The sequence below is a fragment of the Toxorhynchites rutilus genome, chromosome 2 (assembly GCF_029784135.1).
Source record: "Toxorhynchites rutilus septentrionalis strain SRP chromosome 2, ASM2978413v1, whole genome shotgun sequence".
NCBI lineage: Eukaryota > Metazoa > Arthropoda > Insecta > Diptera > Culicidae > Toxorhynchites > Toxorhynchites rutilus.
In genome coordinates, this window is record NC_073745.1 from 255,740,521 (window position 1) to 255,753,526 (window position 13,006).

Below are 13,006 nucleotides of genomic sequence, written 5' to 3' on the forward strand. Positions count from 1 at the left end.
CAAGCGGCATACGGTACCCTCATTTCCGGTATGGAAACCATCGGGTTGGCGCATATAGATGACTTCATCCAGCTCTCCGTTAAGATACGCCGTCTTGACATCTACGTGCTTCACAGTCAGATTCTTCCGTGCAGCGACGGTTAGCAACGTGCGAAACGTGACTTGCTTCGCCACAGGTGCGAAAACTTCGTCGTAATCGACACCAAACTTCTGGGTGAAGCCTTGCGCCACGATCCTGGCCTTGTGCCGCACGATGTTGCCCTTTTCGTCCTCCTTGGTTTTAAACAGCCACTTGCAACCAATTGCACGCTCACCGGGGGGTAGATCGACGAGCTCCCATGTGTTGTTCCTCACTAACGCTTGATATTCTTCGATCATTGCAGCTTTCCAAAGTTCGGCGTCTGCGAATTGTAACGCCTCCTTGAAACTACGGGGGTCACTAGCGGTGCGGCTAGCGAGACAGTTGCCCTTCTTCATACGTTGCTGCTCCGATTCGGTAGCCGATGCCGATCCAAACGACGAACCAACCGTTGGCTGAACGTTGCGCTGGCCTGAAAATTGGTAGGACGGTAGGCCTTTGCTCGGAATATAATAATCAAGGTACTTGCCTGGTAATGCGCGCTCCCTTCCGCTGCGCCTCAACACCTGTGACTCGGGTGGTTGTGAAGTTTGTCGCGGGGGGAGCGCAATGATTGTCACGTCACCGTCAGAAACATCACTTTCGCTGGTTTCGGCTTGCGAGTAGTAGTTGGATGCCTCCGAATCGTCCGAATAATCATCTGACTGCTCCTCCTCTTCTTTTTCTTCCTTAGGTGGGTGCGCCTCGATGACATCGATGACATCTGCTTGTGCTTCTTCGAAATCCAAGGACACGAATGTACGCACCTGCGTTGGCTTCCTCACTGGAGCTGATACGGTATCGGATGGTTCGTGGGACGGTTCACTAATGAAGACGACATCCCGACTCTTGAAAACCTTCTTCGTGGCGGTATCATACAAGCGGTATGCCTTGGTATCTTCATCGAAACCCACGAGAATCGATTCCTTGGACTTGGGATCCCATTTGCGCCGTTTTTGCTTGGGAATGTGTGCCATCACCTTGGCACCAATCACACGGATGTGTGACAAATCCGGCTTACGGCCACTCCAAGCCTCCTCCGGTGTTTGCTTGTGCCCTTTGGTCGGGGAACGGTTGATCAAGTGCGTTGCAGCTGCCACCGCTTCGGCCCAGAATGCCTTCGGTAGCTTCGCTTCAAACAATATGCATCGAGCCCGCTCGACGATGGTGCGATTAACTCGCTCGGCCAGACCGTTTTGCTCCGGGGTATACTCCGTTGACGTCTGGTGCCGGATGCCCAATACTCTCAGCCGGTTCTGGAAAGACTTATTGGTGTATTCCTTACCATTGTCTGTCCGAAGAATTTTCAATTTGCATCCGGTTTGCCGCTCTGCGAGACTATGGTAGTGGATGAACGTTCGCAGCACCTCGGCTTCGGACTTGGTCTCCAGAAAATAGATGGAAATTCGTCTCGTCTTATCGTCGGTGAAGGACACGTAGTATCGACTTCCGCCCAACGATGTCTCCTCCATCGGACCGCAAATGTCTGAATGGACGACCTCCAGCACTTGACCTGCACGATGTCCCCCCTTAGGAAAAGGTAGACGGGACTGTTTTCCCATCGCACAGACGACACAATTTCCACAAGTCGTTTCATCGAACTGTATACCAGAAGCTAGACCACCTTTCAGCTGCTTCAGGCTGCCTACATTCAGGTGACCCATTCTCCTGTGCCACGTGTCGATATTGCTTGATGTGCATGCCAGTGACGTTGCTATAGTCTTTTTCGCTTCGAACCGAAACAGCCCTTTCTCGATGTCATGGCAACCCGTTGCTATGACGACGCCCGATGGGTCGATCACCTTGACTCCGGTTAGAGAAAATTGCACCACGTGTCCACGGCGAACGATTTGACTTACCGAAAGAAGGTTGTTGGACATTTCGGGGATGAATTTCACGCCGTTGACTTCTATCGGTGGGCTTTCGGGAGTACACTTCGCATCTAGCTTGACCAGGCCACTCGCAACGATATTCATCGTCACTTTGTCTGCTGCTATAACTACACCGCGTGCATCCCTCGTGTTCACCAGAAGTTTTCGGTTGTTGGTGAAATGATCCGACGCTCCTGAATCAAAATACCAAGCTTCGTCATCCGCACCGTTGTTAGTCGATAACACGGCACTAAACGCTGATCCTCGTTGATTCGCTGGGCATTCTCGGGCGATGTGGCCAAACTTCTTGCACCGCTTGCATTTGGGTCCCTTGGGCTGCTCTGCTGACCTGCTTTCGGCTGCGCTTTGCTTCTTCCTCGGTTGAGGTGTCCTTTTCCCAAAAAATGCGGTTCGGTCGGTTTGCGTTTGCACTTCTTGTAGCAATTTCGTTTTAATGCTGTCCCCTGTAATCGCAATCCCAGAGCTTTCCAATGCCATTATCATGGGTTTGTACTCGTCCGGTAGACCTGCTAACAGCAACGTTCCGATCCATTCCTCAGAGATATGAAATCCAATGCCTCGAAGCTGGTGGGCGGTGGAAATGATCTGGGTGACGTACTGGTCCACAGAATCGCATGCGGCCATCGTTGTGGTGATGAGCTTTCGCAGGAGTCCTACTCGCCGGGTCAAACCGGTGTCTTCAAACGCTGCTTCCAGTTTCGCCCAACACTCACTTGCGGTTCTTGCGTCCTTCACGTGAACGTAGTTGATCGGATCAAGTAAAAGGATGATTTTCGCACGCGCTTTCCTATCCTTCCGTTGGTCGACGGCTGGGAAAATTCCATCAGCATTCGCTATCGGCTTCACCGCATCCCACAGGTCCTCAAGCTCCAAAAATGTTTCCACCGCAAATTTCCAAGTTGCCCAATTGTCGCGACCAGTCAGGCGTTCTATGGACGGTAGGGTTGACAAATTTTGAACTTGAGCTGCTGCTGGTACCGGTGCTGGTTCGCCGCTTCCGCTTCCTCCTGAGTTACTACCTCCAGTCGACATTTTTTCTTCACTATTCTCGAACTTTCTTCAGTTTTCCGCTGGGCCCATAACCTCTCGGATAGAGCCGAAGAACAAACTACTGCTTTGGTTGAGAACACAGTTACTAATGAAAATTTTATTTCTAGGTTTAAAGTCAGCGCCTGCTGCGCATGGATATTCAAATTCAAATTCTGCACGCTAATATTATCTTACGCTAATACATACTCATATACGATTTATTACAGACATAGAAAAAAAAACAAATGGCGCAATGTTTATTATAACCACGTGCCAAGTCTTACAAGAAATCCGAATAAATCATAATCGCATATAATATCAATCAAAGTATGTATCGTGTATATTTGAAATCGCATAAAATGTAAAAACTCGATTTTATATACCATTATCAAATTATGTCGCAATTCGGTATAACCCAGCAAACATTAAATCGTATAATTTTGCACGTGCCAAGTCTTACAAGAAATCCGAATAAATCATAATCGCATATAATATCAATCAAAGTATGTATCGTGTATATTTGAAATCGCATAAAATGTAAAAACTCGATTTTATATACCATTATCAAATTAAGTCGTAATTCGGTATAATAAACATCAATTTTATGATGTACATTGTCGTAAAATATATTTAATCCGCATCATATGCGTATATTACGCTGATGCAGTTTGTGTGTCGTATAAGCGTATAATTTAAATCAATTCAGTACTTTAGTAAATCGTGGTGCATGCTGAAGAAAATCATGAAACAGTAAATCATATTAAATCCTAATAAAGAACATATTACATCATAATGAAATGTCATTGAAATGCTGATGCACTCGAAAGTTAGCCGCGCGAGATAGCTGGTGGATAATCCAGACGACCGGAGTTCGAACCCAATTAAGAGCAGTTTTCACCAAACATCAATCTGTGGTATTTTAAACATTCATATTCCACTCCCAACACAAGTCAATCAAACAATTATTATTTCTACGAACATGAATACTCATATATAAAAATGGCGATTCGTGAGGTTGTAATAAACATTTCACGAAATTTTTTTTATCTGTATTATAGTGATTTTCAACTCATTTGGTTGGTTCGTCACTTTTACTTCCATTTTTGGAAGAATGTCGGGAGTGAGAATTGAACTCGTGACCTTCAGCGTGAGAGGCATGGATGTTACCACTACGCCAGATCGCCTCCACATTTCACGAAAATATTTTGCGCCATTTGTTTTTTTCTATGTCTGTAATAAATCGTATATGAGTATGGCAAAAGTCGTATTTGGTGCTTTGACAATTCATGAATATATTCGTATTAGATCGCAATTCAATTCCAACATAATCGCTATTATAGCCGGTCAAAGTTGCATATTCATCCAAACTAATTCGGTAAGCATTTGCCATGTATGTATATGGCCTCCACTTTTGTATGCATATGCCAGTTAGGCGCATTATATGCCAACCAAATTTTAGGGCATATGATGTTATATATATGCTTGTTATGCGATTTAATGTTTGCTGGGAATAAACATCAATTTTATGATGTACATTGTCGTAAAATATATTTGATCCGCATCATATGCGTATATTACGCTGATGCAGTTTGTGTGTCGTATAAGCGTATAATTTAAATCGATTCAGTACTGTAGTAAATCGTGTTGCATGCTGAAGAAAATCATGAAACATTAAATCATATTATATCCTAATAAAGAACATATTACATCATATTGAAATGTCAATGATGCATTCGAAAGTTTTAACCGCTGTTGAATTAAATTTCAGATAGCCGTGCGAGATATCTGGTGGATGATAATCCAGACGACCGGAGTTCGAACCCACATCGGAGCAGTTTTCACCAAACATCAATCTGTGCCATTTTAAACATTCATATTCCACTCCCAACACAAGTCAATCAAACAATTATTATTTCTACAAACATAAAAAATGGCTATTCGTGCGGCTATAATAAACATTTAACGAAAATATTTTGCGCCATTTGTTTTTTTTCTATGTCTGTAATAAATCATATATGAGTATGGCAAAAGTCGTATTTGGTGCTTTGACAATTCATGAATACCCAGCAAACATTAAATCGTATAACTTTGCACATGATAAGTCACATATAATTTCGTATCAAATCACAATCGCATAAAATATCAATCAAAATATCGATCATATATATCTAAAATCGCATAAAATGCAAAAACACGATTTTCCATGTCATCGATGGATTGAGCGGTAACGTTGTCGTATCAATTCGCATATCAGTCCAAAAAGCATCGCATATCGTTATATACGGCTTTATATGCGTACAAAATATGGCATATACGTATATCGCCTCCACTTTTGTGTGTATATGCTAGTTATCTGCATCATATATCATACAAATGTGTCTTGGTTGTATGTATATCGCCTCCAATTATAGCTATTCATACGACTTAATGTTTGCTGGGTATATTCATATTAGATCGCAATTCAATTTCAACATAATCGCTATTATAGCCGGTCAAAGTTGCATATTCATCCAAACTAATTCGGTAAGCATTTGCCATGTATGTATATGGCCTCCACTTTTGCATGCATATGTCAGTTAGGCGCATTATATGCCAACCAAATTTTAGGGCATATGATGTTATATATACGTTTGTTATGCGATTTAATGTTTGCTGGGCACTTATTATCATAAAATAAAATCATTGTAGATTTATAATTGATTCAGTTATTTTTGGATTTAATAATAATACTTTCTCTATGAGGCGGATTATTTTAAGAAAAGTAACACATTTTTTCCCTCCTGATTATTGGATCTCTTTTAACACTACTTTTGGATTCTTGTTGACAATCAATTTGAATCTATCCGCAAGACCCTGTTTCAAACTATTTATTTCGCAAATACAAAATGCTAAACAAACTCTTCAGACGGCAGTGGTAACAAATTTTCAGCGCAGGTGTCCCTTCCCTATCTGCTATTCGTAAAACCTATTTTTAAGGTGAAGGTGGAAGCTATACCAAGCAAACATTAAATCGCATAACAAGCGTATATATAACATCATATGCCCTAAAATTTGGTTGGCATATAATGCGCCTAACTGACATATGCATGCAAAAGTGGAGGCCATATACATACGTGGCAAATGCTTAGCGAATTTGTTTGGATGAATATGCAACTTTGACCGGCTATAATAGCGATTATGTTGAAATTGAATTGCGATCTAATATGAATATATTCATGAATTGTCAAAGCACCAAATACGACTTTTGCCATACTCATATACGATTTATTACAGACATAGGAAAAAAACAAAACTTTCGCGTGCATCAGCATTTCATTGACATTTCAATGTGATGTAATATGTTCTTTATTAGGATCTAATATGATTTACTGTTTCATGATTTTCTTCAGCATGCAACAAGATTTACTACAGTACTGAATCGATTTAAATTATATGCTTATACGACACACAAACTGCATCAGCGTAATATACGCATATGATGCGGATTAAATATATTTTACAACAATGTACATCATAAAGTTGATGTTTATTATATCGAATTGCGACTTAATTTGATTTGGTATATAAAATCGAGTTTTTACATTTCATGCGATTTCAAATATACCCGATACATACTTTGATTGATATTATATGCGATTATGATTTATTCGGATTTCTTGTAAGACTTGGCACGTGCAAAATTATACGATTTAATGTTTGCTGGGTAGCCACAAATTGCTGCCACAATGGCGCTCATTTCTTTCATCTCCCTCCCTCATCCCTCGCCCGAAAATCAATAATTTTGCGAAACAGTGTGAAGAAAATTATCGTTTTCGCACACTTCCCATCAAGTAATATCAACCAAACTCTAATCGATTACTCACAAAATATTAAATTTTCATCTGCTGTCGCACTGTATAGTGAAAAACGTCGTGCTCTGAAAGTTAAATTTTCATTTTTCAATCTTCGGCAATGGTTTTGTTTGTATTGGTGAAAGCATCGTTATTTTTTCGACACTGATGCCAGACAACATCATCGAAACAGTTATAAAAACCACTCAATAAAATGTTATTCCTAAGTCATAGCGTTTCATGTCATGAAAATCAATAGAATAAAATTGTGTTGATATCAATAAAATTATTATTTTTACGTTTAATGGGTCTATAATGTAAGTTTTAGCAACTTTAACATTGGGTAAGAAAATTGTATTGCAGAGCTCGGAACACGGCTGCCTACCCAGAAAACATTAAATCGCATAACAAGCGTATATATAACATCATATGCCCTACATTTTGGTTGGCATATAATTCGCCTAACTGGCATATGCATGCAAAAGTGGAGGCCATATACATACATGGCAAATGCTTACCGAATTAGTTTGGATGAATATGCAACTTTGACCAGCTATAATAGCGATTATGTTGAAATTGAATTGCGATCTAATATGAATATATTCATGAAAGCACCCAATACTACTTTTGCCATACTCATATACGATTTATTACAGACATAGAAAAAAACAAATGGCGCAAAATATTTTCGTAAAATGTTTATTATATCCTCACGAATCGCCATTTTTATATATGAGTATTTATGTTTGTACAAATTATAATTGTTTAATTGACTCGTGTTGGGAGAGGAATATGAATGTTTCAAATGACACAGATTGATGTTTGGTGAAAACTGCTCCGATGTGGGTTCGAGCTCCGGTCGTCTGGATTATCATCAACCAGCTATCTCGCGTGGCTATCTGAAATTTAATTCAACAGCGGTTAAAACTCTAACATATTATTCGATATGATATAACCTAATACATTCTATGCAGTAGGATCAGTCATTCCTGGTTTCCGATTTTATTATTTAACTATGTTCCAAAGAAAAAGATCTTTGATTTCCCTATCATAGAAACCAAATATATAATGTCATTGAACTGGAATAAAAAAAAAAAATGGATATCAATAAAACTATCTCAATTTTGAATTATTTTTATTACAATTTTCACTGTACAATTTGTTTTCTCAATCATATCCAACTACATTCTGATTACTATTATAATAAATCAATCTGGCAACCTTGCAAAACGATGCGATGCAATGTGCCAAATTCGATGTGGTATATATCTAAGATTGGCGTTTAATGGCGTAGTTCACTTCGTTTTGCTGCATGTTTCATTAGAAGGGATGTTTGCCTTTGGTATTTTCTTCGAACATCAGCAGTTTCGAGTGCATTTCATCATTTTCGAGTGCACAGCATTTCATTGACATTTCAATATGATGTAATATGTTCTTTATTAGGATCTAATATGATTTACTGTTTCATGATTTTCTTCAGCATGCAACACGATTTACTACAGTACAGAATCGATTTAAATTATACACATATACGACACACAAACTACATCAGCATAATATACGCATATGATGCTGATTAAATATATTTTCGACAATGTACGTCATAAAATTGATGTTTATTATATCGAATTGCAACTTAATTTGATAATGGTATATGAAATCGAGTTTTTACATTTTTGCGATTTGAAATATAAACGATACATACTTTGATTGATATTATATGCGATTATGTTTTATTCGGATTTCTTGTAAGACTTGGCACGTGCAAAATTATACGATTTATGTGCGATTCACATAGCACGTTACGGAGAAGAACGTCTACGTTCCGTCAACGTCTCCACCAATTCACACATGCAGTCAATGCTTCCAACAGCACCGTCACGTCAAATGCCAAACGAATGATTTATTTAATTTTATTCATGGTGTCGCCACCTACAACAATTTTAAATTGCAATGCCCTCTTTCAAATCAGCATGCCTAGAATCAGTTCTAATTTTTGAAAAATTCAATGAGAATCATTGAATTCAATTATTTAAATGCTTAAACCCCGTAGTCCGACCCTTATGCAATAATAAAAATAAATAGAATAATTCTTTCAACTAGTCGCGAATGATTTTCACTCCGAAATTTGGAGCTAAGAGATATGTTGGCATAAAAAGTACAGTAAGTTACTTATAAAGCGATATGCTGAGGCACCACTCAGTGTCGCATTGGAGTCGGTTTTGACCAGCAATTGGACATTTGCGACTGGTGGCGACTTTCAATGTGGGGCCATAATTTGGGCCCGAACTCAATGTTTACAAAAATGACCAACTAGAGGTAAAAATGTCTAATTAAACGTGTTGCATCACAGATCTGTTCAATTAGCTTAATGTCGATGTAGATGTAAATTACTGTTTAACCAAATCAAAACAAAAGCCGAGACACAAAGCCCAGACAAACACCAAACGAGCCGTCCGTCTCCGTCAATTATTCTTTTCTACAAACCCTGCCGGTCGTTTTCGTTGAACGTATGCTGACGGGTCGTTACGTTGCTGTTGTATGTGAATGTTTTCATGAGAATTGCTTGGTAGAATCATTGACGTATCGTGACATGACGGGACGAGAACGTGACGTGTATGTTGTATGTGAATCGCACTTTAATGTTTGCTGGGTATTTTGACAAAAAAAAAGTAATATGTACTAATTATTTCCCTCAGTATAATAAGGTTGTACTCACTACACTTTGTTTTTGCGTGTAGCGTATTCGGCCCGTAGTCGTATCTCACGCCGATGCGTAGCAGTGCACTGGAAATTGACCTCGTGAAAATATCCTAATATTGCGTGAATTTCCAAGATTTTTGGCGCGCAAACTATGAATGAATCCGGAATTCATTCACTAGTTCATGTTTGCTTTGAATTCGCTGTTTTTCTACCGTGGTTTTTAGCTGATTCTCAATCACTCTAAAACAAAAAAAAAATGTCGATGAGTGACGAAACCCTTCAGATGATCAACGCGGCCATATATAATGGTACCTACACTTCCGGTACGTTGATCCGCTCGAAATTGACTAATCGACCAATATGGAACAGTAGTGACCAGGACGAAAATGATCCTGTTAAAATCCTTCTGCTGGCTATAATCGGTGCTGACATCAAACAGGAGCAAGAAACGCAGAAAGAGAATGGAAAGAATGGAGTCTGTGCAAATGGGACGAACATTACAACGAAAATCAGCATGCAGCAGGACGGTATTAATAAATGGAAACAGCAATGGGAAATACTTAAAAACGCTGACGATTATTGCTGTTTCTGTGAGAACAACAATGAGCGAAAGTAGGTAGCCTATTTTTTATTCCATTCGTTTGAAAAAGAATTTTAAATTGAATTGCTTTCAGCGAAAATAGTCAATTTGCCTGCCCTTATCTGAGAGCGCGTTTTGCAATTGTGGAGGAAAACCCGAAAACTGGATTGTGATAATGCGAATGTGGTATACTAGCGAGCCGTGCGATCATGAGATATATATTTGAAATGGTGTTTTGAAAGAACTTTCTTATGTTTTGAATATTCAATAATAGTTTAAGATTAACTATTGATGTGTGAAGAAACATTGGGTGAATAAATTCGCAAATATGTCGGACGCAACTCATGCAAACTTCAGATGTCACGGTTGAAATCATTCTTGCCTCGCTCGCAGGACTCCTTCTTTTCTTACTTTAATTGGATTCGAACTGACTTGATATTTCGCCAGATTTGCACACTGCATCGCACATCGTTCATCGTTGTTTGAATAAGTCTTTCAGCTTTTGGGGGGAAGCCGTGCTTGTCCACTTCTGAAGAATCTATCGCAGGGTAAAAATCTGATCAGTCGTCGAGCAACCGGGCATAAGTCCGGCCAGATAGTGTTACGCACAAAGCTGCTTATTAGCAAGCGACGAAAGAGGATGTGGGATAGAATTTTGTAGGCACCATTCAGGAAATTATTCCATTTTTGAGCTCAACGATTGAATGATTGTAAAATTTCGAGCATTATTGTCTAAATGCGATGAATCCCACGTTTTGATTAATCCAATGTGTGCTCCTCAAAGTGTACCGAGCAAAAGAGTAGCTACAGTTGCATCTGAATACAGTAAGACCTATAATTCGACATACCGAGGCACCACTCAGGGCTGAATTTTCATTGTTAAGGAGATTTTTTTTATCCCATCTGTTTATTTTATTAGGTTCATTTAGCAATTCAACTGTAATAGAGGCGTATTTATTCGTGTACATTTTTATCTCACAATAGTTTTGTTGTATCTTATATATACAGCAGCCATTTACGGCGTAAGGGTATTCCTATCTTATCGATACACATATCGCCCTTTTCGGCGTAAGAATATTCCTATTGTTCGAATGTTCACAGTTGGACTATACACAGTGGAACTGTCGGTATTTATTTAACATCGTCTTCGATTACTCGCACAAACTGAACTTACAACTAAGTATAATTCCTAATCCTATTTTCAAAATTTTGTTTCGTTAAATTAAAGTCGAATTCATCACATACGGCATTGAACTGTCGAATACACGAGTCAAGAGGGTTATTGTAGTTATTGTATCGTAGTTAGTCCTATGATACGGGACTGCTAACAAAAATGAGTTCCGAAAACGATAAGGGGGAATGGGGGGGAGTGTTCAGCGGAATCTGTGCGAGAAGTTCAGGGCAGTCAATACATCCTTGAATTATGTCAAAAATGAACATTCGCTGCATTGTAGTGCGCCTGGAACTTGATGATTCCAATCCTAATAGCTTACATCGGTCGGAATACGGACGAAGATTGGCTAGATCGTTTCATGGAAGTCGTCTCAGAGTCAATCGTAAAAAGTTTTTCTGCTCCCGTTCGATTGACAAAGCGTGAACTACGTAATGGAGAGACCAAATTGGAGCAGCATACTCAAGAATACCACGAACTAACGTGCAGTATAAAGTCTTCAAAGTATGAATATCAGTGAACTCGTACGCATGACGGCGAATGAATCCTAATACACAGAAAGCTTTAGCGGTTATAACGTCCACGTGCTCGTTGAATCTGAGCTGAGTATCAATCATGACTCCGAGATCACAGATTGACGATTCCATCCGGTATTGATGCAGCACGAGGTTCTTGGAGCGACCAAAGGAAATGATCCTGCATTTTTTGTCGTTGACCTGCATTCCATTATCGCCACACCGTATGAGCATTGTATTAATGCCCTCTTGAAAAGCAAAGCAATTCGAAAGCAATGAAATCACCCTGTAGATTTTTAGGTCATCGGCGAATGCAAGCTTAAATGATGAAAGCAGTAAGTCAGATCATTGAATCATATGAGGCTTCCATTGTTGTGTTATTAATAGCACCAATTACCGATGCAGCAAACCGTAATGTGAGCGATAAGGAACTGGGGTTACCATCACATGATGATTGTTGCGTGGACGTAGTAGCTAGAATAACACACACAGATAGACAATTGAGGGCCCTGAGGTATGAGCTCATGATCGTTCGCTTATTAGCGGACACGCAACCAATTAGACGAAGACCCACTATTATTATTGAGATGTTTTAAACAGATCACAGATTCTGCGATGTTGTTGTCACTCCATGGATTATGATCTTCCCGGATGTGAACCACGTAGTTATGATCGGTTAATGCCGGTGATCAATATAGCGGCAAAGCAATCTGCACTACGTGTTGGTGATGGACGTAGACCTCTGGCTCAATAATCGTTCTAACTGTTGGAAAAGTGTTTCGTTCGGAACAATATTGTCGTCTTCACAAAAATCAACTCAGTGCATTCGTGGAAACTATGGAAGCTTACGCGGGTATTTTTACTGGTATTTGGACACTTTCTCGAGTAAAATGTAGTTTTGGACACAAACGTAAATAAACAAAGTCCGAGTCACGAAAACGTTTGTTCCTTTGATCAGAAAAACAATGTGAGGGAAAAAAGTTTGCTTTTTTTTCAAGCAAAATGCACTTGAAAAATAAATTCGATTGACTCCGGACCACCTAGAGCAGCCCCATCGAGCCAGCACCAAAGATATGATCCAGCAACACCAACGTCAATGACAACACCAAAAGTCCTTTTCAGAATCCTCAAATTTTAATATAGATTCAATCATGTGAGCTAACTAGTT

The 13,006-nt window shown here is 39.6% G+C and overlaps 1 protein-coding gene across 1 annotated transcript; it reads left to right on the plus strand.

The window, feature by feature from the left end:
- Window positions 1-9,831: 9,831 nt before the first annotated feature.
- LOC129767185 (uncharacterized) lies at window positions 9,832-10,383 on the plus strand. Its single transcript, XM_055767821.1, has 2 exons — window positions 9,832-10,184; window positions 10,247-10,383. The coding sequence occupies exons 1-2, from the start codon at window positions 9,835-9,837 to the stop codon at window positions 10,323-10,325; spliced, it is 429 nt and encodes a 142-aa protein (XP_055623796.1). The 5' UTR covers window positions 9,832-9,834; the 3' UTR covers window positions 10,326-10,383.
- Window positions 10,384-13,006: the final 2,623 nt, after the last annotated feature.

Coding starts and splice junctions, on each gene's coding strand:
- LOC129767185 (XM_055767821.1), top strand. CDS start 9,835: ATGAGTGACGAAACCCTTCAGATGATCAACGCGGCCATATATAATGGT. Junction 10,185..10,246: donor GAGAACAACAATGAGCGAAA/GTAGGTAGCCTA, acceptor AATTGCTTTCAG/CGAAAATAGTCAATTTGCCT.